This window comes from Topomyia yanbarensis, chromosome 2 (assembly GCF_030247195.1).
Source record: "Topomyia yanbarensis strain Yona2022 chromosome 2, ASM3024719v1, whole genome shotgun sequence".
NCBI classification, from domain to species: Eukaryota; Metazoa; Arthropoda; class Insecta; order Diptera; family Culicidae; genus Topomyia; species Topomyia yanbarensis.
The window spans coordinates 212,374,532-212,400,494 of record NC_080671.1 but is presented as its reverse complement, the minus strand read 5'-3'; the positions used below and the strand labels follow the sequence as shown (position 1 = coordinate 212,400,494).

At 38.8% G+C, this 25,963-nt stretch overlaps 1 protein-coding gene across 11 annotated transcripts in view; it reads left to right on the top strand.

Moving 5' to 3' along the window:
- Positions 1–25,963, top strand: part of LOC131682841 (cytoplasmic phosphatidylinositol transfer protein 1) — a 550,652-nt gene that overhangs the window by 135 nt on the left and 524,554 nt on the right. For 7 of the 11 annotated variants that reach the window (XR_009304174.1, XR_009304173.1, XR_009304172.1 and 4 more), the window contains exons 1-2: positions 394–709; positions 765–913. Coding sequence is in view for 1 of the 11 variants with exons in the window: in XM_058964614.1 (XP_058820597.1) it covers positions 662–709; positions 765–913 (197 nt within the window). In the remaining 10 variants the exon portion in view is untranslated. Of the gene's footprint in view, positions 1–193; positions 346–393; positions 710–764; positions 914–25,963 lie in introns of those variants that run through there. The other 4 variants (XR_009304180.1, XR_009304181.1, XR_009304177.1 and 1 more) reach the window with 3 other exon arrangements.

The window sequence follows — 25,963 nt, the reverse complement described above, 5'->3', positions numbered from 1 at the left end:
CTCAAAAAGGCTGAAAGCACTAGTTTCTATATTCAAAACATTGTTTTAATTAATTTCGTTTTTAATAACCTCTTCTGCGAAGTGAAGCAGTATTTACGCAATGTAGATGTTGTCAATTGTAAAACCAAAACTCTCGCTTTACGTATGCATATACCTTATCTGGTATCATCTTGGGTTTTCACGTCATTTGCAGATTGACAAGACCAAAATTTGACAAGACCATAATTTGATGTTGGAACGGTCTATCCCTGATCGTTTAGGAAGGGCAATCCCTCGAACTACAGTCGACTTGGAAAAACATCACCACGCAAAACATCACATCTACAAAATATTAGCAAAACTTTGGTATACTATATGTGACATTTTGACTCGAGATTAAATTAACATGTAAAGAGTTATTATTTTTCTCTATTATTTGTGGACGATAAAGAGTCAATGCTTGGCTTTTATTTGGCATAATTAACTCAGTTTGTTTACATTTGTTAGATATGGCGTTTTAAATAAACGGTATAGAGTCGTCGTCACTCTCCTTATATAATATGAAAGAAATGTAAAAAGGTTTTCATTTGCACTTTGAAACTTTTGACATGTTGGTCTAGATGTCCTAGGTCTAGATTTGGCTTGAGTTAATGATTATAATAAAAACGCCTTTGATAAAAGTATGCTTACAAAGGAGTATCGAATTTGTATGCCACTAACTGTGGAAGAGGTTGAATTTCTTACAGTAATATTCGTTATTAATGATAAAATAGTTTATTTTTTAGTACAAAATCGGACAACTGTACATGATTGCACGGCATAGCCTTGAGCAATCAGATACAGGTAATGGCGTAGAAGTAATTGAAAATAAAGAGTGCCTGGACCCTGTACACGGTAAAGGACAGTTTACAGAAAAACGGATCCATCTCTCGAGGTGAGTAAAAAATTGGTTACCCAAGTAACTATTGATATTTGTTACACATCTTAGGGGCGATTTCTTTAACCTCTCAGTAAAGTTTTTCCAGAATTCTGGTTAGTTCTAGTTAAGATTTCGGCTCCAGTGACAACCGATTCTAATTAGTATCGGTTGTGTCACTAGAACCAGCCAGAATTCCCGTTGAACTACCCATGCTCGCTTAGCTTTTGAACCAAGTTCACCGGTGCGTCAACCTTGTTTAAAAGTTAGGTTTTGGTGAAGAAATCGCTCCTTGAAGCCAAATTTACACCTATTCGATCCGATTCAGTAATTTGTTGTTTATTAAATACATACGGGAACCTTTTCGCTAAAATTTTTACAAGGTCAAGGAATCAAAATTTGTAAATCCAAGGTTTTTTAATATTTTTGTATTTTTATATTAGCAAGATCATTTTTTTCTATTTTCGAATTTTTAAAGCTTAAGATTTTTAAATAATTTAGCTTTGAAATTTTTTAATAATTTTTTCTCAAATAAGAAAATTTTATTTTTTTCAGTGACGGTTCAGTACCGTGCAAGGAGAATATTGGTCTTTCATACACATCAAATGCAAACGTTCACACTTGTCCGGTACGGTGCCCATATTTAAATGTGTAAAAGAACATTGGTGTCCGTGCACAGTACTGAACCATCACTGAATCGGATCGGATAGGTGTAAATAGTGCTTAAGTGCATTTTTACACTAAACCCTTAAAGGCACAATGTTGCTTTAACACAACATTGCGAAAAACGTCAAAATTGTCGTAGTGACGTTAAGGCTGTTCGCAACGCTGATGTATTCTATATAGGCTATTCTATTTTTTATCACCACAGAGAACAGACATCCATGATCGAACAAAAATATTTAAAAACGATGGGTGGGTAATGCCTAGGACATAACCGGAGTGTCGTGACTACTCGTTTGACTTGTAATTCAAATCGAATGATACTCAATGAAATATGTGGGAATGTTTCTCTTTCATGTTATTCTTTATAATAATTATTGTGGTTCTGAAAAATTGGCGTCTGCGTTGATAGGGGATGCGCTGGATTCTAAGCTCGTTGAAACATTCATTCATGAAATGAACAAATTTTTTTTTTCTTGCTTTGAAATATCAATCCTAGCGTAATGAATCGCGCTTAGCGAAAAACTAGGGGCGGGTAATGTCCGGGACATAACCGTGATGATCATATTCTTAAAAGTCTGCTTGTATCTCTTTCAAATGGCTAAATTTTACGCATTAAGTTCGTTTCACCGGGCTCAGCGAAATTTTCCTGGGGATCCCGTCGTTAGTCTGTTCAGTAAAACAATTTTATTACCTAGTTCTCCGCATTGAATACAGGTCAATAATTTCATATGATTTCAACAAGCAGACAATGTACTTGTATGACAGGTGGGAGTGTTTTGAAGTGGTTTAGTTGAGGTAACAACATAAAATCGTGTATTGGACATTATACAATGATTCTCCTTAACCCCGCAAAACCACGGGGTTGGCAGCAGAGGGTTAAGTTGTTTGGAAGAGATGGCAGTTATTATATGATAACTAGAAATATAAAATTGCTCTATAAATTGCAAAGTTATTGCCGTGTTAACCTGAAAATTTGTCATTTCATTCATATAGGAACAAACATTGAAATTATGTCAATTTATGTTTGCAAGATTTAAAATAACCTCGAAGTGTGGTCACGACAACCCTGTTATGTCATATACATTACCAACCCATCTTTTTTCCATTTTGCATTCGTCCTAATAAGGACGTTTTGTAGATAACTATGGTGATACATGACGAGAATCTTTTGAAGCGATTCAAACCTTGCCGACGATTTGTTGATACTTTCCTCTTTCGCAGCTCATACCGAAAGAGCACGCTTTGCATCAAGCGAATCCCTTTTATTACCTTTCGGTGCTGATGGAAGGCCATCCTTTTGTGCGATAAATGAAAATATTTTCATCATTCGTTTTGGTGTAGCTTTCACTTAGTGGCAGAGTTGCCACATTCACTGATTTTCTTGGAAGGATTTGCAAAAACCTTCGGGTTTGTAGATTAATTTGAAAAATATTTTCTTATAATTCACTGGTAAAAGTACAGAATTAACAAGCGCAAACTTAATACTAGTTAACAAAAGAGACTTTCTAATTAAATTCTTTTTCCATTTTGCATTCGTCTTAATAAGGACGGTTTGTAGATAACTATGGTGATACAAGACGAGAATCTTTTGAAACGATTCAAACCTTGCGATGATTTGTTGCTACTGCGTACACACATTCAAATATTCCCCTTTCGCAGCTCATACCGAATGAGAACGCTTTGCATCAAGCGAATCCCTTTTATTAACTTTTCGGTGCTGATGGAAGGCCATCCTTTTGTGCGATAAATGAAAATATTTTCATCATTCGTTTTGGTGTAGTATTCGCTTAGTGTTAGAGTTGCCACATTCACTGATTTTCTTGGAAGGATTTGCAAAAACCTTCGGGTTTGTAGATTAATTTGAAAAATATTTCCTTATGATTCACTTGTAAAAGTAATAAAAGAAACTTTCTAATTAAATTCTTTTAAAAAATATTTTCTTATAATTCACTGGTAAAAGTACAGAATTAACAAGCGCAAACTTAATACTAGTTAACAAAAGAGACTTTCTAATTAAATTCTTTTTCCATTTTGCATTCGTCCTAATAAGGACGGTTTGTAGATAACTATGGTGATATATGACGAGAATCTTTTGAAACGATTCATACCTTACCGACGATTTGTTGATACTGCGTACACACATACGAACATTCCCCTTTCGCAGCTCATACCGAATGAGCACGCTTTGCATCAAGCGAATCCCTTTTATTAACTTTTCGGTGCTGATGGAAGGCCATCCTTTTGTGTGATAAATGAAAATATTTTCATTCGTTTTGGTGTAGCTGTCGCTTAGTGGTAGAGTTGCCACATTCACTGATTTTCTTGGAAGGATTTGCAAAAACCTTCGGGTTTGTAGATTAATTTGAAAAATATTTTCTTATGATTCACTGGTAAAAGTACAGAATTAACAAGCGCAAACTTAATTCTAGTTATTAAAAGAAACTTTCCAATTAAATTCTTTTTCCATTTTGCATTCGTCCTAATAAGGAAGGTTTGTAGATAACTATGGTGATACATGACGAGAATCTTTTGAAACGATTCAAACCTTGCCGACGATTTGTTTTTTTTATAAATTATTTTGTTTGCATTACATTTCTAATTTAGTATATTTGGTCAGGCTTGCTGGAGCATCACTCATGATGCCAAAATGAGGTGAGGTATCAACATTCTGAGGAGGACTTCACACACCTCTCCAATAGCAGAAAAAAACTCTTCTCCCACTCAACAAGCAAACTCATCATCAGAGGTGATGACTTGTTCAATGATTAGAGGATGTTATGTGCATCACACAGGAAAGGCGAGAGCGCAAAACTGATTGAAGATGGGTTGGAATTCCTCTTTCAAAATGCTGAGAGTGCGGAGCGCGAGAGTGATTATTTCCCTCTTTTGTTTTGGGAATTTTGTCTGCTGTGTAGGATGCGGATACATAAGTATAATTTTCGTGGTGTAGATCAGTGCTTCGTGGAATACGGATATTATCATGTGGTGGGAATCCAAGAGGCTGCAGGACCCAGACTTCACTCTACTTTGCCAAACGGCCTTGAGCACTTCTTGTACACAGGTTTCAATCTAGCGAGGCCTTGGGAAAATACTAACTAACGATCATACAAAACTAAGCTCGGAAAATTTAAAATTAATCCTATTCGTCAAACTCAATAACACCATCATAGAAGATAAATATTTTAATTTTGATATCTAATACAACATGAAATCGCTTCCTAGTAAAATGGGTGCATAATATTCGTTTCTATTCTAGCGTTCTCTCTCAATAAAATTTAAAAAAATGTTTTTCAAATTGTTTCGTTTTTATCTCTATTATAGATTATTTGGCTGGTTAGTTTCCAAGATATGAATAATGAAGTTTAAAAAAAATAGTTGTTTGTGTTTCTTTGTTACTATATGTCAAAGTAGAAATTTTATGCGGATAAATTTCCAATAGGCAATACATTTTTAAAATGAGATTATTACCGACAGCGATATTTAAAATTATACATAGTCGAAAATTTTATACTATCTTGATTATCTACTTTAAACGCTAGGGTAATGAGCCTATTTTCGTCCTGTTTCTATTATCACCCTACTAATTTGGTAGAAGCTGGTTAGAGCAGCTTTTCCCATCTTTGTTAAACGCATTGGTTTGAAAGGTAAGGCAATAATTGGAGCACTCGATTCGAGTTTTCGTTGTGCTTAAAGTTAACTACGAAGATTTTACAGCTTTCATACCAATACAATCAGAAGCACAAATTTTGTTTTCGGACTCGAAACGTATATCCATAAATAGTTTAGTTATAGGTTTTGTGCCCTTTACACGCAAAGGTGGTTTCAAACAATTTTCTCGTTAGTGGAGGAAAATAGTTTTTAATTAAAAAATTTTCCACTACGGATAAATATAGCATAATGCCAATTGTGTTATTATATTGGTCTTTAAGAGCAACGAGAAATTATATTGGTTGCATCAATTGTAGGCCAAGAAATTAGTGATACACCCACCATAATGGGGTTTACTTTATGGAAGAGGGTTACCCCTTTACCCAATATTCGGAGGAGAAGACGAAGCTTCTTATTTTGATACTGATTTCACTAAATAATCCCCCTACAAGTGAAATAATGTTTTAAACAGATTGTTTAGCAAATATAATGAAATGATGAGTTCATGAAATATGTAGAATATACGTTAGCCTTCGCCTATTCAATCAATTCCATTACAAGAATCCAAGATTTGTACAATATTTTCTCAAATTTTCATTGCAAAATATTAAAAATTGGTGGGGGTGATATTGAATTTTCAGGAGGAAACTCGAAAAAATGCTGTGTACACACTAACTTAAAACCTCCTATACTAATCGTTTAGAAATTTCGCAGAGTTTTTTCTCACATCATTGCCCAGGTACCCGCGGGAGTGCTTCACAACATCATTATTATTTTTAAAACAACATGTTAGCCGATTTTTAATGAATGTATTGGCTTCAAAGTGCTATGAAAAATTCGAAAAAATGAAGGCTGCTCTCATTACTCCTTATCATCTTCACTTATAGCAAAAACATTTTCTGGGACCTTTGGCACCAAAACATTAATTACGTCTTAGCCGATTTCTAGAAAGTTCTAGAAAGAGAAAAAATACACCTTTCCAAAGGTATGCTGTATTATTCTGTTATGAAAGAAATATTGTGCTAAATTGTGACAATAATAAGAAAATTATCATTTTTTGCATTTTTTCATGACAAATATGCAAATGGTTCAACATTCTTCCAAAGCCACGTCATGGTCTAATAATAATTCGGAAGAGCATTTAATTCTGCTATAAATCAATTTGGGGGCATGCAACATTTTTCAAAACTTTTTGTGTTGCACTATAACCTATGCTAGTTCACTTGAAAAGTTAAAAAATCACTATAGCACCGTGAAATGAGTTATGATGAAGTTTTGGTAACAAATTCTTAATCCACCTGGACAGTGCGTAACGAATAAACGGTTTGCTTCAATAGAAACATGTGTGTTAAGGTTTAGGTTTGCTATGGGTGCCGTACGTCAAAAAACGTCGCAATTTTTGATATCTAACTACTTCTTCCTAAACGAGTATAATGTTTAATAATACTCGTTTAGGAAGTTTAGGAAGTTTAATTTTATGGTGCTATAAATTGGCACCAACACGTTTGCTTTGTTCTTAAGAACCACTAGTAAAATAATAAATGGCCCGAGAATGGTGGAATACTTCTTCAATACTTCAATCCCATATAACAAAACCTCATAGCAACTAATCATTACCTCCTCACAAGGCGTGTGAGGACATCATAAACTCCTCTTGAATCATCATGAGGTGTAGCCCACTCTCCTCCACGGAGCAAATATCCCATGCGTAATAAAATATTTATCTACATCATATCGTTGAGCAAGAGAGGAACTCTCTCATTTTTCGGGTCCTCACACACAACGGTAGAGATGCTCCCGTTGCATCATTCTTTTCTACCTCATCCTGAGGGAGGGATATTAGCCCTCATTGTGTGTTGAAGTGTTTATAACAAGTCTGTATTTGGTGTTCAGCCACAAGTGGTGATTTTTCATCCCTATTGTTTACATGATTCAGTTAATTATTATTAAGATATAATATGCTTTCGCAGTTAATTATTAGTAGGATGTTTTAAACCTACTTGTCTTGTTAATTACGGAGCTAATCAAATCTTATAAACTAACTTATAAACTATAAAAAGAGCTAATCGTTGCAATTGAAGATTGCAACGATTTTTGTAGGAAGTTGCTTATAATACTGTTCGTCATAATTTCTAATGTTTCTGCGTTTGCGAGTCTGTGCAACTCATTTGTGCTAAACCAGGGAGGACGCTTCTAAATCATTTTCAGAATTTTATTCTGAATCCTTTAAAGCGTTTTCTTTCTAGTAGCACAACAACTTGCTCAGATTGGCACTGCATATAGAATTGCCGGTCTAAATATTTGTTTATAAATTAATAGTTTGTTCTTTAGGCAGAGCCTAGAATTCCTATTTATAAGAGGGTATAAACATTTTATATATTTGTTGCATTTTGTTTGGATTCCTTCAATATGATCCTTAAAAGTGAGTTTTTTTATCGTAAATCAAACCCAAGTATTTAACTTGATCTGGCCACGTTAAATTCAAGCCATTAAATTTAGTAATATGGTTATTATTTGGTTTAAGAGAAGGAGCTCTTGGCTTATGCGGAAACACAATCAATTGTGTTTTTGCCGCATTAGTGGAAATTTTCCATTTTTTTCAGGTAATCATTGAAAATATTCAAGCTTCGTTGCAGTCGACTGCAGATAATATGAAGACTCCTACCAGTGGCTGAGATGCTACACAGATAAAAATATTTTGTAATTTTAAGTTTATTTTCATGCACATATTTGGAGCATGAATATAAATGTAAAATTAAGGTCCACCACAAATACATACGACTTGTCGTGCTTTCTTCAACGAATTTTATTCTAATTTTACACGTGGATTAAAAATTACAGTTTCTTTAAACGGAAAACCTATGCACTTCAATGTATTTTTACTCGAATACTGTTGTAAAATGAATGATATGTAATATTACACGAATGAAAGTGTAAAATTGTATGCTGTTTGATGCTCCAATTGATTTTAACGTAATTTTCAATCAAATCTTGGATTCAATCGTTGTATGTTTACATTCGTATCGATTTACATGTCGTTTAAATTTCATTATTTTTTGGTGCGTATTATCAACACAGAAAAGTGACTTTTTACAGCCTGTAGGTAGATTTGGAAGATCAGAGGTAAAAATATTGTATAGTATTGGAGCGACGCTTGATCCTTGAGGGACACCTGCTTTAACGGGTAGCTTATTAGATTTATAATTCTGATAAGAAACCTGTAGGGTACGGTTAGTAAAATAATTTTTAATTATCTTTATTATGTAAATAGGAAAATCGAAATCCCACATTTTGGTAATTAATCATTTGTGCCAAACACTGTCGAAAGCTTTTTCGATGTCTAGAAGAGCAACTCCAGTGGAATAGCCCTCTGAGATATTTACCTTTATCGTGTTAGTTATTCTCACAAGTTGATGAGTAGTTGAATGTCCAATACTACTCAGGAAGAAAAATAGAATTCTCATTGATATGTGACATCATTCTAGTTAGGATGATTTTTTTTTCAAATAATTTACTAATAGAAGAGAGTAAACTAATTGGTCGATAGCTAGATGCTTCTGCTGGGTTTTTATCTGGCTTCAAAATAGGAATAACCTTGGCATTTTTCCATCTTTCAGGGAAGTATGCTAATTCAAAACATTTGTTGAATATTTTGACCAAGTATCTCATTGTGATTTCGGGAAGGTTTTTAAGAAGAATGTTGAAAATTCCATCATAACCTGGAGCTTTCATATTTTTTAACTTTTTCATGATGGATTTGATCTCATCATAGTATGTTTCAACAATATCGTCTCGAGACAATACTTGATTTGAAACGTTTTCATATTTTTGTAAGACTTTGGTTTTAATAGGACTAGCAACGTTGAGATTAACATTATGGACGCTATCAAACTGCTGAGCAAGTTTTTGAGCTTTTTCTTCGTTTGTAAGAAGTATGTGGTCACCTTCCTTCAAAGCTGGAATTGTTCAACCTCTTTCGCGAAATTTTCATTTCTTAAGAGTGTGAATCTATTCTATTCTATTCTATTCTAACCCTTACACAGCCAGTATTGAAAAGCATCCTGGAAAACACTACATTTATTCTATAGTGTTTTTCTTGTCAATATTAATATATGAAGCATATTTTCATATGTCGCAAATATTAAAACGGCCAGGCCTACTGTGCAGAGTTGGGTTTAAAGATGATTCAACGTTAAACGGCAATTAAATTATTCAAATAATGAATAATTTAATTAACGAATCATTTCGAATCTTAAAGGAGGAAGAAACGAGGACAACCGTACCAACCGTTTCCGTTTGAAGGGGATATGATAAATCGTTGGGAGTGACTTTGCTAAGAAGGTTATTGTCACTCCTTTGGTCCTTTGGGATGGGACAGAGACATTTCTTAAAAGTGTGAATCTATGCTTAATTTCTTTTTGTAGATCCTGATAGATACATTTCATAGCAGGATCACGAGAACGTTGATATTGACGACTTCGAACATTCTTCAAGCGAACCAGAAGTTGAAGATCGTCGTCAATAATAGGAGCATTAAATTTTTTCTGTGTTGTTGGTACTGATAAATTCCTAGCATCAACTATAGAATTACTTAAATTTTGTAATGCCGCATCAATGTCAGCATTATTTTGTAAATCAGGGTCATGATTAAAATTATTCTCAATATAAGTTTTGTACCTTTCCCAATTCGCTTTGTGATAATTGAACACTGAGCTAATGGGATTGGAAACAGCTTCTTGAGAAAGTGAAAAGGTTACTGGAAGATGATCAGAATCAAAGTCACCATGTGTAATCAATTCGCTACAACGGTGACTTTGATCTGTCAAAACCAAATCAATTGTTGATGGATTCCTTACAGACGAATAGCATGTAGGACCATTCGGGACCAAAATTGAATAATAATCAGTAGTTTACCGTTGGAATTGCTTTGAGCATTATTCCAGGATCGGTGTTTGGCGTTAAAATCACCGATTATGAAGAATTTCGACCGATTTCTTGTAAGTTTTTGTGTCTCCTTTCAAGAAATGAATTTGCTCGCCAGTGCACTGAAAAGGCAAATAGGCTGCAGCAATAAAAATGATACCAAGATTAGTATCAACTTCGATACCCTTGATACCCGAACCTGCGATTAACCGCTATTGCGATTCCTCCGCCGAATCCAACAATTCGATCAAATCGATGAATAACAAAATTAGAGTTACTCTTCAATTTAATATTTGGTTTTAAAAAAAGTTTCGGTCACAACGGTTATATGCACATTATGTATCCTCAAGAAGTTGAAAAATTCGCCTTCGCACGTTTTTAATGAACGAGCATTCTGTAGCCCGCCAGGGTAACAATTTTGCACTGGGTGGAAATATACCCTTTTTTGCGTATACACTCCGTAGAGTGTATTGTTTACGTAAAATTATGCTCACCGCTGTTCGGTACCGTTCACATTTAGTTGTAAATTTTTGTTCATTTTCGCATTTGTGAACGGTTTTATTCGTACAGATAGGTTAGATAATTTTTGTTTTACGTTTGTGAATTAGTAACATAGGGTTTAGGTAGGTCTCCGCTCTCCTCTCGCTGTAAAAGTGCTAACTATGCTGTACCATGGCAATGACAGCTATGCGGCGGTGTGTTTTTTGGTGGTTGGTGGAGTGAAAAAGGCGGCCATCGAGATGGAGAGATAGTGACGAACCACGGCATCGATCAGACGCCCGATCAGTTGTTTTTGTTTTCGGGACAGTTTCCCGCCACTAGGAAAGTATTTTCAGTGCGCGCGTGCGACGGCAAGCTAAAACCGTCAAAAGTGCCGGCCGTGGTTCGGGCATTAGTGTAGTGTACGGTGTCGGTTCGCCAATAGGGGTAAGCTAAGTGTAAAGGAGTGCTTTCGCTTCCCCGGCTAAACAATAAGGAACCACGACATCGACCGTTCTCGCTATAGAGGATAAGTCGAACGAGCCTAGCTCTCCTCTATAGCTAATAGCCAAGGAGAACGAAGCAGGGCGGACAAAGGTTCCCCCTGGGAAGTTTACTGCGGTAACTTCCGGGATCGTTTACGGTGAGTAGACGATCCGGCGATTCGTCGCCAACGTCGCTAGGGAGGTTCCAACAAAGGAGCCAAGCTCACCTCCCTAGCTAAACGCCAAGGACCGCTGCCGGAGCAGCCAACGCCATTCCGGGAGAACTCGGCCGTTGTAGTCCCGGCCGGTCGGAAGAAACCGCCCGCACAGTACAGGAAGTGGAGGAATAAAAGTCGGTAAACTTATTAATTTATTTTGTTTGTTTACTTTTTTTTTCTTGTGAAACGAAAATCCGAAATTCTGTAGAAGCACCTAGGCCGCCCTGAAAAGAAGGGTTCGCCGGGCAAACAAGAACCCGAGTAGTGGGCAAACCCCGACTTACATTTGGCGCACAGCGCAAAACACACTGAAAGAAATATTTTCTTATTTTGGAAAATATTTTTTTCTTCCGGAGTGTGGGGTGCTTCTACTAAATCTAGGATTTTCGTAGAACAGTCGGTGAGGTTTCTTCCGCAATATTCTTCCGCGGTCGTATTATTTATTTATTTACATTTGTTGGCGTATTTTTTCGATTTTTTGTTTATTCCTTTTTTTTGTCCGAATTTGTGGATTGCGTTGTTTGTGTTTGGTCTGCCGGACGAGTAGTTTGAAGGTTGTTGTCATTTATTCGGTTGCGGTGGCCAATCGCCTTGTATTCTCAATCCGGTTTGAGACATTTTTGGAGCAGCTTGATTTCCTGAAATTTTAAGGGAATCGTTAGTGGGCGAAAAATCAGAAATAATACCGTGTCAGTACTTACATGCTTTGTGTCTTGGTGATTTCTTCCAATATAGCGCAAGTTATGATGGCGTTGGATAAATTCAACCAAGCGTGTGTGTTCATGCGCGTCGATCATTTACATTTCGATGAGCTGGATTTTGAGTTGCTATCTCGAAGCATTTTTATCTCTCCTGATTCGGATCTTTGGGGTGTCCAGCGGCAGCGGCGTCTTCGGGGAATTTCGTCACATGAGCGGTCGTCTCGGAGGGAATTAGTTCGTAATTTCCGGGGTGATGTGGGTGAAGAAAAGGAGATCTGCCTTGGTAAATTACTAACAATCAAGGAAGATCTCCAGTGCCCAAACAAGGAGATTTACCGAACACGGTTGCTTCATTTGGGGTCTAGGCTCCAGGTTATCCGAAATTATGCGGCAGGGGAGGTCAATCAGGAAATTTCAGGGTTGCTGGAGGAAGTTCTAGCAGTTTATGCCAGTCATTTTAGTGACGAACAGGCAGCACTTCCTCCCGACAACCAAGAAGGGGAGGATGGAGAAATTTTGGGAGATTTGCTGAGTACAGACGTACCTGCGATTCCACAGGGATCCAATCCTTCCGATAACCAAGGATCTCTTTCTAAACAGCTCGTAGGGGACGACCTGTTGCGTGTCTTGTGCGAGATGAGGGACGAGATTCGACAGCAATCCGACGATAATAGAGCCCTAGCGTCTCAGGGGTCTGATGCTTTTTCAAAAGCTACTGAAACGCTAATGGGTGGGATTGCTTAACTGACAACCATTTCGTCAGTTTTAAGAAAGACGGTTCAAGAAGTTGTCTCACTTCGTGAATCCGTCAGTGAACTTCGGGCACTAGTACATCAGAAGGAAAGTGCTCCTGAGATGGATCTGCAGACCGATCTGGAAGATTTGCGTTTGATGGACGTACCCGATTCATTTGATGAACCAGAGATTCCTCGCCCAACACTGGCGCCCAGTCCCGATCAATTTGTGTTGAAGCGAGGATTCTCGGGTCAACAAAATATATGTCCATCACTTCCAATCGAGAAACCGAAACAGAATACCGGATTCACAGCCCCGTACCAAACTCAGAACCAGCCTTACATTCCTGAATGGACCGAACAGCGGACGGGACCATCCTATCCGAACTTTTCAATATCTACCAACGCGGGAAACGGATCGATGGCAGCCCCAAGGAATTACTCGCGTAACCCGCAACGCGTCGCTGATTGGAAAATTCGGAAGTATGCTGGAACTGATGAAGGAACGGGACTAAATGAATTCTTGGACACCGTAGCGAGTTACGCTGCATGTGAACAAATGTGCGAAGACGAACTTTTCAATTCTGCGATGCATTTGTTCACTGGTAATGCTTTGACCTGGTATCAGGCTATGCGTGCGCAAAACCGGTTGTTTAACTGGAACCATCTTGTATGCGAGCTTAAAGTAAATTTTGTACACCCTGAACTTGATGCTACGCTCAAGATGAAGGCTCTCCAGCGCCGGCAGATGCGTAACGAATCTTTCCAGGAATATTTCCTGGAAATGGAAAAAATATTTCGTGCTATGACGGTTCCAATGGCACCGAGCGAAAAACTCGACGTGCTCAAGCGGAACCTGAAAGCCGATTATAAACAAATGTTAATCCTCAGGCCAGTGAACTCGCTCTCAGAATTGATGAGTCTTGGTAAATCGATCGACGCCTCCAAGACGCCGATTTATCAGAAAGTTTTCGGTTCTTCTCGGGAAGTTGCTGCTTATTCTGATAATCCACCACAAAACAAACAAAATAATCAAAACCAAAAGGGAGGTGGACAGAATAACGGCAACGCAAAATCCAAAACGTTTTGGAACAAGAATGCCCAACCGGCAGTTCTCGATTCAAGCAAGCCTCCTGAAAACCAGAAAAAGAAACAGCAAGGGAATCAGGATGGAAAGAATCTCGAGGGAAACAATAAAAAACCCATAGAACCACCGCAGAAACCTATAATGTGTCTGGAGTATTTGCTGGAAAAGCATCGTCCTCCCGTGCTCGGCGTCTGCTACAATTGTGGAGACAAAGGACACGAACATGAGGAATGTCGGAAACCAAAGCGGGTCTTCTGCATCGTGTGTGCGTTTAAAGGTTTTGATGTTTCTCGTTGCCCTTACTGCCTAAAAAACGGGATCAGAACCAACTGAAGTCGCAGTTGGCATTAAAACAGCGCTCCAAACAACAACTCATTATTGATCCCCAGATTTAAGACAGTTTTCGACCGGCTCGTGATGAGGACTATGATAATTCGTTGTCTGTCGAAACCATCGTCCTTAACGACCCGTTCGATAACCGTCCGTTTGCAATTGTCGCAGTGTACGGCAAATCCTTCAAAGCCTTGCTCGACAGTGGTAGTAACCTCACTATTATAACTAAAAAGCTATACCGAAAGTTTTCGAAAAGTCCCTTGAAAAGTTTGGAACGCCCATTCGAACTACGTTCTGCGAACGGTCAATCCTTACCAATCATTGGACAAGCGTATCTCCCGTATACTTTTCAAAATTTGACCAAGGTCCTATGCACTCTTGTAGTAGAGCATCTGACCGTCAACTCCATTCTAGGTATGGACTTTTGGCGCGCCTTTGGGATTTCTCCTGAGATACAAAACTGTGCTCTGTTGAACTCAGGTCAGGAATCGGAAGACGACGAAGAAGATGAAGTACCGCGTGAGTCGATACTCACTTCGGAACAGTTAGCGCGCGTAGAAGAAGTAAAAAAGTGTTTCCAGGCAGTAGAGCCCGGAAAGCTAAGCCCAACCTCATTCACAGAGCACAGGATTGTTATCAAAGATGAATTCCAAGGTGCGGCACCCGTTTGCCGATATCCTTATCACATGAGCCCAAAGAAACTGTCAAAGGTCTGGGAAGAAGTTGACCGATGGCGGTCTATGGGAATTATCGAGGAGTCTGATTCGGATTGGTCGCTTAATATTGTGGCGGTAACGAAACCAGACGACTCAATTCGCCTTTGTCTAGACGCTAGGCCTCTCAATGAGCGTACTGTACGAGATGCATACCCTCTGCCCCACCCTGGGCGAATATTGGGCGGTTTACCCAAGACGAAGTACCTGTCTACTATAGACTTGAAGGAGGCCTTTCTCCAGGTACCCCTGGCCAAGGACAGTCGCAAATATACCGCTTTCAGTGTTCCCGGCAGGGGTATGTTCCAATTTACTCGTCTACCATTTGGTCTCGTCAACAGCCCCGCTACTCTGGCGCGACTGATGGACCAGGTTCTAGGACGAGGTAAATGGGAACCTTACGTTTTCGTTTACCTAGATGACATTATCGTGGTAAGCGAAACATTCGAGCATCACATACAGTTGCTCAAAGCAGTGGCCGACTGTCTAGCAAGAGCCAACCTAACCATCAATTTGGAAAAATCCCGTTTTGGAGTCCCCGAACTTAAGTTTCTGTGTTATTTGTTGAATCGGGACGGACTCAAGGTCAATCCTGACAAAATTCAACCGATTCTCGACTACGAGAGACCGGTTACCGTAACGAAACTACGTCGTTTCCTAGGTATGTGCGGTTATTGCCGCCGCTTCATCGATCGGTTCAGTGAGGCCACTGCTCCCTTGACCGATCTGCTCAAAACGAAAACCAAGAGCTTAGTTTGGAACTCCGAGGCAGAACTCGCGTTCCTTAAAATGAAGGAACTTCTAGTCACTCCTCCAGTTTTAGTCACACCAGACTTCTCCAAAGAATTCATTCTTCAGACGGACGCTAGCGACGTAGCAGTCGCTGCTGTTCTGGTGCAGGAGTATCCCGAGGGTGAGAAAGTAGTTGCATACTTTTCGCACAAACTGACCACTCCCCAAAGGAACTATCATGCAACTGAGAAGGAAGGTCTGGCGGTGATAATGGCGGTTGAACACTTCCGAGGTTACTTGGAAGGTTATCATTTTCGACTGGTCACTGATTCGTCAGCGATTACATGGATACTGAAGACTAAATGGAAAACCAGTTCACGTTTGAGTCGTTGGAGTTTAGAATTACAACTCTACGATATGTCTATTGAGCACCGGAAAGGCAAGGACAATGTCGTTCCTGATGCGTTATCCCGGGCCGTAGCAGCCGTTTCAGCTTTGTCCACCTCAGACTGGTACTGTTCCATGAAGTCCAAAGTTATCCAAAATCCTGACGATTATGCAGACTTCAAAGTAGAAAATGATCAACTTTTCAAGTATGTAAACTCGAAAGTTGTTCCGTGCGACTCGCGGTTCAGTTGGAAACTCGTCCCAGCACCCGAGTTCCGTCAAGATTTGATCCAACGTACCCACGAAAATTTGCTTCACGTGGGATACGATAAAACGATCCACGAAGTGCAGTTGCGATATTACTGGCCTCGTATGGGATCGAAAGTTCGAAAGTTTATTCGAGAATGTGGGACGTGCAAGGAAATCAAAGCTCCTTTCGTCCCAGTCCAGCCCGAAATGGGTAAGTCGCGTGCGACTAATGCACCATGGCGAATGGTTTCTGTGGACTATATTGGTCCTCTTCCAAAAAGCAAACGTGGCAATCAACACTTGCTTGTCGTCCTCGACGTCTTCAGCAAGTACGTCATGTTAACCCCCGTTCGCAAAATCGCTAGTACATCACTCTGTACGATACTACGCGAACAGTGGTTCAATCGCCATGGTAGCCCGGAAATTCTGCTAAGCGACAATGCCTCCACTTTCACCTCGAAGGAACATTCAGTCAATTCATAAAAGAAACCAACGTCAAACATTGGCTGAATTCCCGCTATCATTCGCAGGCTAACCCAGTGGAGCGAACAAATCGCTCGATAAACACCGCAATCCGGGCATATGCTCGAACCGAGCAGCGCAATTGGGATGTCCACATCACCGATGTGGAGCGCATCCTAAATACTACCGTTCATTCCTCCACTGGGTTTAGTCCTCATTTCATTATACACGGGTGTGAAATGGCATCTGCCGATGACTTCAGCAGGATTTCCGGTGAGGGTGACCTAGAAACAAGACACCAACAGATAGACAAAATCCGGGAGATTGTGGTCAAAAATTTGGCAAAGGCAAGCGAGGGCATTCGACATCAGTACAACTTGCGTCATCGAAAGTTCTCCAAACCTTTTGAAACGGGACAAATGGTGTACCGTCGAAACATGAAGTTGTCGAATGCACTCGAGTCGTACAATGCTAAACTTGGATACTTACCGGCTAAAATTGTCTCAAAAAAGGGTGTATCCTCCTACGAGCTGGAGGATTTAACAGGTAAAAACCTCGGAGTTTGGCCAGCAAATCTCCTTAAACCAGCATAAAAAAAATTTCCGAGCCGTCTGTGGACTGATGGTATGCTTTTATATGGATTACTCACTTGGAAGTTTTCCAAAAGCAGCCGTCAGTTCCCGACGGCAACAACACGGACATGGGTCCGAATAAAAAAAACAATAAACATTTCTCCGTCTTCTCTATTATTATTGTGGAAGACCAACTCAGCCGCGAGAAGGTTCATCAACACCTTCTTGCAATTTTTCATAGCCACACTCACGCAGTGTGGTAAACAAACACTCGCATGAAATATATGCTCCGGCCCCGGTGACGACTACGGTAGGGTGGAATACTCCACTAAAAAAACACTAATCTTATACCGTGCCGTTCTCCCGGGCACCGGACGCATCTAAATACACTACCTGCCGTGTTCGGCAAACAAAAACAAAAAAATTCTTTTGCGCCCCACTCGCCCAGTGAGGTAATCAAAGTATCCACTAATTTGCTTTGCTCCGGCGGTCGAGACGGTTACGGTAAAGAAAACTTTCTCACCAAACCAGTACCAGTGTTTGGAAGAAACAAAACGAACCTATACCGTCTTTTCACCGCCGGACGCATACACATCATTCTTCTGCCGTGTTCGGCAACATAAAATTTTTCAAAAACCCCTTTCTGTTGGGAGCACTCGCACCTACGGGTGCACCAAATTATATTAAAATCCCCTAATTTGGGACACCAAAAACATATTCACCTGTCCCTTCCTCGATAGGCACACTAAAAAAAGGCTGATTCTCGACCGAAACTATCACGAGAAATCGCGCGGAAACGGTATAAAAATCGCGAATAAAAACAATTTGCGACCGCCAATTTCGCGAACTGTTTTGTTTTTATTTATATTTTGAGGATGATTCATTCATCCATTCAATTTTGACAGTTTCCCCGATGTTCGCATCAATGCTCTGCATCATGCAGATGTAGCCCGATTTGGATCAGAGTAGTGTGAGTGGAAGAGCGAATGGGGTAAAAAGCGCCTCGATTTCGAATCGAATAAAATTTCATTTCGCATAATTTTGGGTTTGTGGTTAAACCTGGGGTGGTTCGTTTGATTCCAGCGGGAATCATTTTGATCTGTTTAAATTATGCGAAAGACATTCTTTGGTTCCTCTCAAACGTTTCTTTTGCCATGTACGAAGCGTTTTAAGGCGAAAAGGGACGAACCTACAAACATTTTGTCCGGAATGTCTGCGAGTGGGAGAAATGATGACGCGTTACGCGGTATTGTATGTGTGAATGAATGAGTGCAGAAACGTACTGAAGGAGTGAATGAATGTGTGAATGATAAGATGACATTGTTTTGGGGTCAATTCGAAGTGCTTATCGGAATGTGAATGATCGAGTAGGCCAGTGATTGAGGATGAATGAATGGGATAATTGTATGAATGTATTTGGATTGAAACCCCAGCACAGGCTTGTAGTACTGGTACCGTTAGGACACGAAAGACATTTCTGGACAGTCGATGAAAAAACGAACAATGTAATGCCGACAACCGTTCCCCTGCAAGTTGAAACATTGAAAATTGTCAATGCCACTTGCAGAATTTTGGGATTTTCGAGTTGTTACCGATCTTGTATTCGGATTGGATTTAGGGTTCAACCCATAACCGAGTAATGACGATGGCTGATAGCCTCTCGCTTCGCGTATGCTGTCAGTATTATCAGACCAAACTTGAGCAAACATTTCACCGACGAGGACACTCGGTCGATTATTTTTGTGATGAATATTATTGATAAATTGCGGAAGAAATGGTTAGGGTTAGTTAGTTTTTCTTTGTTTATTTATTGATTCATTTCTTTATTATTATTGTATCGGTGTTAGGTTAGAAAAAAATTGTTTCCAATTTTTTTCCACCCGGTGTGGGCGAGATTGTAACCCGCCAGGGTAACAATTTTGCACTGGGTGGAAATATACCCTTTTTTGCGTATACACTCCGTAGAGTGTATTGTTTACGTAAAATTATGCTCACCGCTGTTCGGTACCGTTCACATTTAGTTGTAAATTTTTGTTCATTTTCGCATTTGTGAACGGTTTTATTCGTACAGATAGGTTAGATAATTTTTGTTTTACGTTTGTGAATTAGTAACATAGGGTTTAGGTAGGTCTCCGCTCTCCTCTCGCTGTAAAAGTGATTGCTAACTATGCTGTACCATGGCAATGACAGCTATGCGGCGGTGTGTTTTTTGGTGGTTGGTGGAGTGAAAAAGGCGGCCATCGAGATGGAGAGATAGTGACGAACCACGGTATCGATCAGACGCCCGATCAGTTGTTTTTGTTTTCGGGACAGTTTCCCGCCACTAGGAAAGTATTTTCAGTGCGCGCGTGCGACGGCAAGCTAAAACCGTCAAAAGTGCCGGCCGTGGTTCGGGCATTAGTGTAGTGTACGGTGTCGGTTCGCCAATAGGGGTAAGCTAAGTGTAAAGGAGTGCTTTCGCTTCCCCGGCTAAACAATAAGGAACCACGACATCGACCGTTCTCGCTATAGAGGATAAGTCGAACGAGCCTAGCTCTCCTCTATAGCTAATAGCCAAGGAGAACGAAGCAGGGCGGACAAAGGTTCCCCCTGGGAAGTTTACTGCGGTAACTTCCGGGATCGTTTACGGTGAGTAGACGATCCGGCGATTCGTCGCCAACGTCGCTAGGGAGGTTCCAACAAAGGAGCCAAGCTCACCTCCCTAGCTAAACGCCAAGGACCGCTGCCGGAGCAGCCAACGCCATTCCGGGAGAACTCGGCCGTTGTAGTCCCGGCCGGTCGGAAGAAACCGCCCGTTTTCCCGCCAACGGTAGCAGCAGATCGACGAGATCAAGCAGCGCACAGTACAGGAAGTGGAGAATTAGGGGTTGGTAAACTTATTAATTTATTTTGTTTGTTTACTTTTTTTTTTCTTGTGAAACGAAAATCCGAAATTCTGTAGAAGCACCCAGGCCGCCCTGAAAAGAAGGGTTCGCCGGGCAAACAAGAACCCGAGTAGTGGGCAAACCCCTACTTACAATTCCAATTTAATAAATTGAAATGATTATTTAAAGTCATTGTTAAACTTTGATTTCATTACAATTTTTTTTAGCTAATTGTTAGGAGGTAGAATTTAACATAGCAATCTTCATAGGTAACGTAGAGTCTTGCAGGTATTTTGATTTTGCTTCCGTTACGCTACCTAGATCCATTGGACTAAAGGAGGCGTTGGGTGCAAACGATTTTGTAGGCGTGGTAACGGTAGCCGTTATTTTGGCCTTGTTACCTGCCACTGAAGCATAAGATGACACACCATTGTAGGATGGTGTGACGGTGGTAGAAGAAGTTGTTAATCTATTTTGAATCGGATTAACACGTTTGGACGTGGTTTCTTGAAGTGTACCTGAAGAAGTAGGTACATTTTTACATTCCTTATAAAAGAAATGTATAGAATTCGCTCAAACTCAAGATTTTTTCCGAGGCCCGGAGGGCCGAGTCTTATATACCAATCGACTCAGCTCGACGATTTGGGACAATGTCTGTGTGTGTCTCTGTGTGTGTGTATGTAACGGACAAATTCTCATTCGTGTTTCTCAGCAATGGCTGAACCGATCTTATCCAATTTTAAATGAAAGACCTACTAAACAGTAAGAACGCTATTAATTTGTTTTTGATTCTGTTGTTTAGTTTCCAAGATATGAATGTTTGATTGTGTAAAAATGGCGTTCTTCGCAGTTTTTTTTTATTATCTGCCGAAATTGACAACATAGATTAACACTGTATATATTTTCAGGCAGCTTATACGAATACCTTTCGAACAAGCTATTGTTGAAATCAGACGATTATCAAAAGAGATATTTAACATTAAATGCGGACGAAAGATTTTTATCATTTCCCATTACCAGAAATATGACCAAAAACATGTAATCTATTATTAACGCCAAAACGGCTTATTTTAGGTCAATAGTATCTTCGGAGAATTTCTTTTGGTATTGTGCTTTTGTTAATTAATTTCTTTTCTTGGAAGTGATTATATCGAAATGATGCCTTCAGCATCATTTGTAGCTCTTACTTTTGCGAATAACTTTACTGAAGACTTCAAATATCTATTTTGAATACTTTAAAAGTTATGGCTTGTTGTTTGTGGATTACTCTTTGTCGCCTATTTATTGTTCAATATAGTAATAACCCGAGCAAAGCCCAACATCAAAATAACAGCATATCGAATTCAAATTTTGATGTCAGCATCAAATTGAAATCTTATTTTGATTTCTGTGTATGATTGTCAAAATATGATATCAAATTTTGTTATTCTTTTGCGGTAGGTTTCTTAGAGGATTTTATTTTAACAAAAATAGTTTATTGCATAAAAACTGAAAAGAAAAGTTATTAGTTTTATTCACATGGTATATATGTTTATTATTAGTTTTACATTTTTAATCTACTTGGCTGTTAAATTTACATATCGAAATAAAATTTATTACGTTTCCATTAATTTTTATGGACACGTTAACACACTGTCGAAAACTAGCATTAGTTCTTTTAAGCACCAAAATATCGCTTACTACATATGAAAACATGTTTTTGAATAGTTTTGTTGTGTTGAGTTTTGTTGCAACAATAAACGATGCGTTGCTTTTAGAAATTAGAATCTGCTCAATACGGAAGAATGTATCGTTTATATAAACAAACGAGTCGTCATAGCCAAGATCTTTACAAGATTGGTTTGTGCGAAACTGAGTATTCCCAATAAATATTCGGTCATGGTAACTGAATTCCTTCTCATGTACATCAGCGTCGATACAAGCATATTCTGGTACACTATAAACAAGCCGCTGATCGTACTGTAAGTCGGTATTTTTGGTCGTACTACATATTTTAGAATGACATAACTTGATTTCAGAATTTGATGATAATTTGTATTGACATATTCTGTTTAAAAAATATTTCGAGCTAATTTGAATGACAGGGTGATTATTACCAGTTCTGTACTGTAAAATTACTCCGTTCGCATTTTCGTATGGGAATAAGGATGAATTCCACAACGCGCCAAAGTTTTTAGCACTCTCCGATAAATGTGTCAACAAATGTATATTAAATACCATATTTTCTTCTCCATAAAGTTTGCAGAATTTTTTGGCAAAGCAATTGAGAGATACTTCACAAGCAGTGATTTGCTTTGGAGTAAGATGCACATCTAGAAGTTCAAAAATAGATGAGGAAAGTAGCATGAAATGATCAAGAAACGGTTTTGGGAGAATTCCACTAAAACAAGGATAAAAATAGTGAAAAAGAACATTCTCCCAGTCAGCGGCTTTGTTCTTTTTCATGTCTTCCAATTTTCCAGGATACCGTGAGAATGCACTTGGTGGACGAATACTGAGCATTTGTTGCTCGACTTCTTCTAGTTGTAATCCTACATAGAACGGCTTGTGGTGATTGGATGTCGCGGTAAATAACTCCCACATCAGTTTAACTACTCCTAAGAGGACGTTGTGCATGTAATCGGGGGGGAAACCTGTAATAATATTCCAAATAACTTTGCAATAAATGAATACACAAAAAATACCGAATACTATGTCGAAATCAGGTACTGCTAGGAATACTGACAATTTCCTAATTCCAAACTTGGGAATTTTGGTTTCGTGAACCTCCAGCATTATGCATCGAGTTGTATTATGCTCTCTTTGTTCTACTCGTCGTACAGGATAGCGAATCTGATTTCCATTTACTACCTTTCCGCTGTGAAGGCATACAGAACATCCGTATTTTCCGTTGAACTGTGTAGTTCCTTGCACTTTGCATCTGGCCACTGTATCTAAACAGCTTTGTAGGACAACTACATTGTATTTTTCCTCGCCTATTTCTAGTTCATTTCTAAGATTTTTCATTTCTAAGCAGAAGTATTTGAAGAACATGCACATATTCGGATCACAAACCAAATGGCACCGAGAATTATATTATGTTTGCTAAAGCGTAAACGAGGTGGTAGGTTGTTCACCACAATAAAAATAGGATAACAAGGTTTATTTAACGTCCAACGATATGCTGCTGCTCCATCTGTGTTCACGGATAAAGTAATATATTTTCCGCCGCGATTTTCTTTAATTTTGGTGAACATTTTACCCCTATTGATATCGGAAATATTGTCTGCTTCGATTAATTGTTCATATTCATGTATTTCGGTTCTGTATTTTAGAACAGTTTCCTTCAACTGCTTCTCGATGGGGAGTACCATGAAAAAATCGAACTTGGTTGACTTACAACCAGGAACTGGACAAACAGCTTGCTTGTTTGGAGTATTAGAGCCATATTCGCACTGGCATTCAAAAGTACACACGATGTGAATCATATGAGCTGGGAAATGCAGCAGCAAACGCCTCAAAACTTTCAGGACAGTTCTTTACGCCGGTAATCAGATTGATTATTCTTAGCAACTGTACAACAGCCTCCTGAGTCAACTTAAATTTTACATAAAAGTTAAGTATCATGTACAAAACATCGTAAATTTGAATTGAAGCATTGAATTCAAATGGTTTATCGAACGGTCCAAATGAATCCTGAAATATAAAGAATGGTTAAAAAAATTGAGAAGCTTTTTCAACTAGAATGCATTACACGCGTATTTGAATATTACGGCAATTTGAAATTAATATCAATGTAGTTTTCGATTGAGAACCTAGAAACCAACCCAGACTAGTTGCTTCAAACAAACGTTTTTAATGGAACTGAGTAGGGTTCTCGCAAAACAGCGGTGGTGTGAGCGAACCCGAAATATATTTCAGGTTAAAACCCAACCCGATTTTCGGTTCAGTGGCGCATAATCTAGGTTCGAAACTGGCTTCAAACAAACGGTTTAACAGCAGTTAGATCCGGTTGTTTTCTACCTTAAGCGAAAACGACATAAGAAATTGTTGATATTTTGTATCAGTTGACAATACTGTGTAGCAAAGTTAAGATCCAATATAGGAAGATAGAATATGTACAATTATTTTGAAAAACTACCTCACGAACATTGTATTCTGAAGAACCAAACTCTTCGTTTGAGGAACAATCACTATTGTCCACTAATGAATTTTCACTCAAAATGCCAGATGAATTCACTTGTGATGATTGATCCACGAGATCCACCGCTGAAGTAATTGGAATTGTGCAGTTTTGGCTCTCATCAGAATGGGATTGGTTTATGAAAATCAGTTTGTCGTCATGATTTACATCTATGTCGTCAAATCCATCATAGTCCGATTCACTGGATGAATTGACTGTCTTCTTCAAAACTGCATCAATACGAACATCTGTGCTTGAAGTATGTCCACAAAATTGAGCACAGTTACGTCCTTGAGTGGCAAACTAAAAGAAAAATCATGTGTACTGCATAGTTGAAAGGTAACTGATCTCACATACCTTGCGCACATATTTCCGCCCGTAATTTTCATTCATCATATAATGATGCCGCTTATTTCGACGATTCATTATGGTATATGGTCAATCTTGTTCAAGCTAGTTAAAAGACCTAGGGAACGGGCACATAACAATACACTCGCGCCGTGTAGTGTCGTATTAGGCAAAAACTAGAACAGTCTTAAGTTGCCTATCTTAGTTTTTTATATAATCTTCGTTTTTACTAATATCCTGATGCTAGATGCAAATCGACAGAATATAGTATACGATTAAATTCCAAATCAAACTTATTACTGTTGTGCAAGTTTTATTTTATTTTGAATTTTGGAAAGGGACGACAGGTGATCAATGCTATGTAGACTGTATTACCAAACAGTAACTCCCTTGTAATTGGATGTAAACAAATTCGGAATCCAACGTACGCACGTGAGCCATTAATTTTGGAAAACATGGTTTTCGGAAAATGGGCTTTAAGGTTTGTAGATGCAAAAAATCAACTCAAAGGAAACTTACAAGCACGAGTTGTTACTCAGCTATATTGTCAAACTTTTCAAGAATATTCTGATAATAATTCTAACGATTGAAGAAAAAAAATCGATATGTAGAAGCTGACTGATGAGGTGATCTCCTTAAGCGGACATTTGAAAACCAATTCGGGTCATCCCACGCGAAGTGATCAAGGTACGTGTAATCGACCTTCATGGATTTGAACCAAATGTGGAGGAGCTGTTCATCTAGGGCCAGTATAAAAAAAACCCAATTTTTTGTGTCAATTGAATCACCTCTCGGGCCATGGGAGCCATCTTATGCCATTGCGTTTTTCAGACATTTTTACATAAAAATACATTTACATAACCTCAATATAATTTCAGCGTACACTCTGTTTTGAAGCAAAAAAAAATCACAATATAAAACGCAAGCGCACAACAATAAAAAAAAACCAACTTGAGTATCCTGAGTTCACCCAATTTATCGTGAAGTAGACGATAAATGATGAATAACTACGTTTTTGGTTTGCTTCTAGCAGATCAGGGTCGATTTTAATGACCGTTTGAAGATTTTCTCAATTTTTGAAAACAGTTTATGTAAGGATGCGCTCAAAATATATTGAGAACACAATGGCATTAGAATTTTCAAAATTGAAATATATGCATTGAGAGAAAAATTAACTTTTAATATTTACCTGAAAACATCATATAGTTGGCAGCACTGCCGCAAAAAAATTATATTTTTTCTAGACTCCTTGAACAATTTTCTTCAAAAGCCATCTTACGGTTTAATTCTAGAGTAAATAGAAC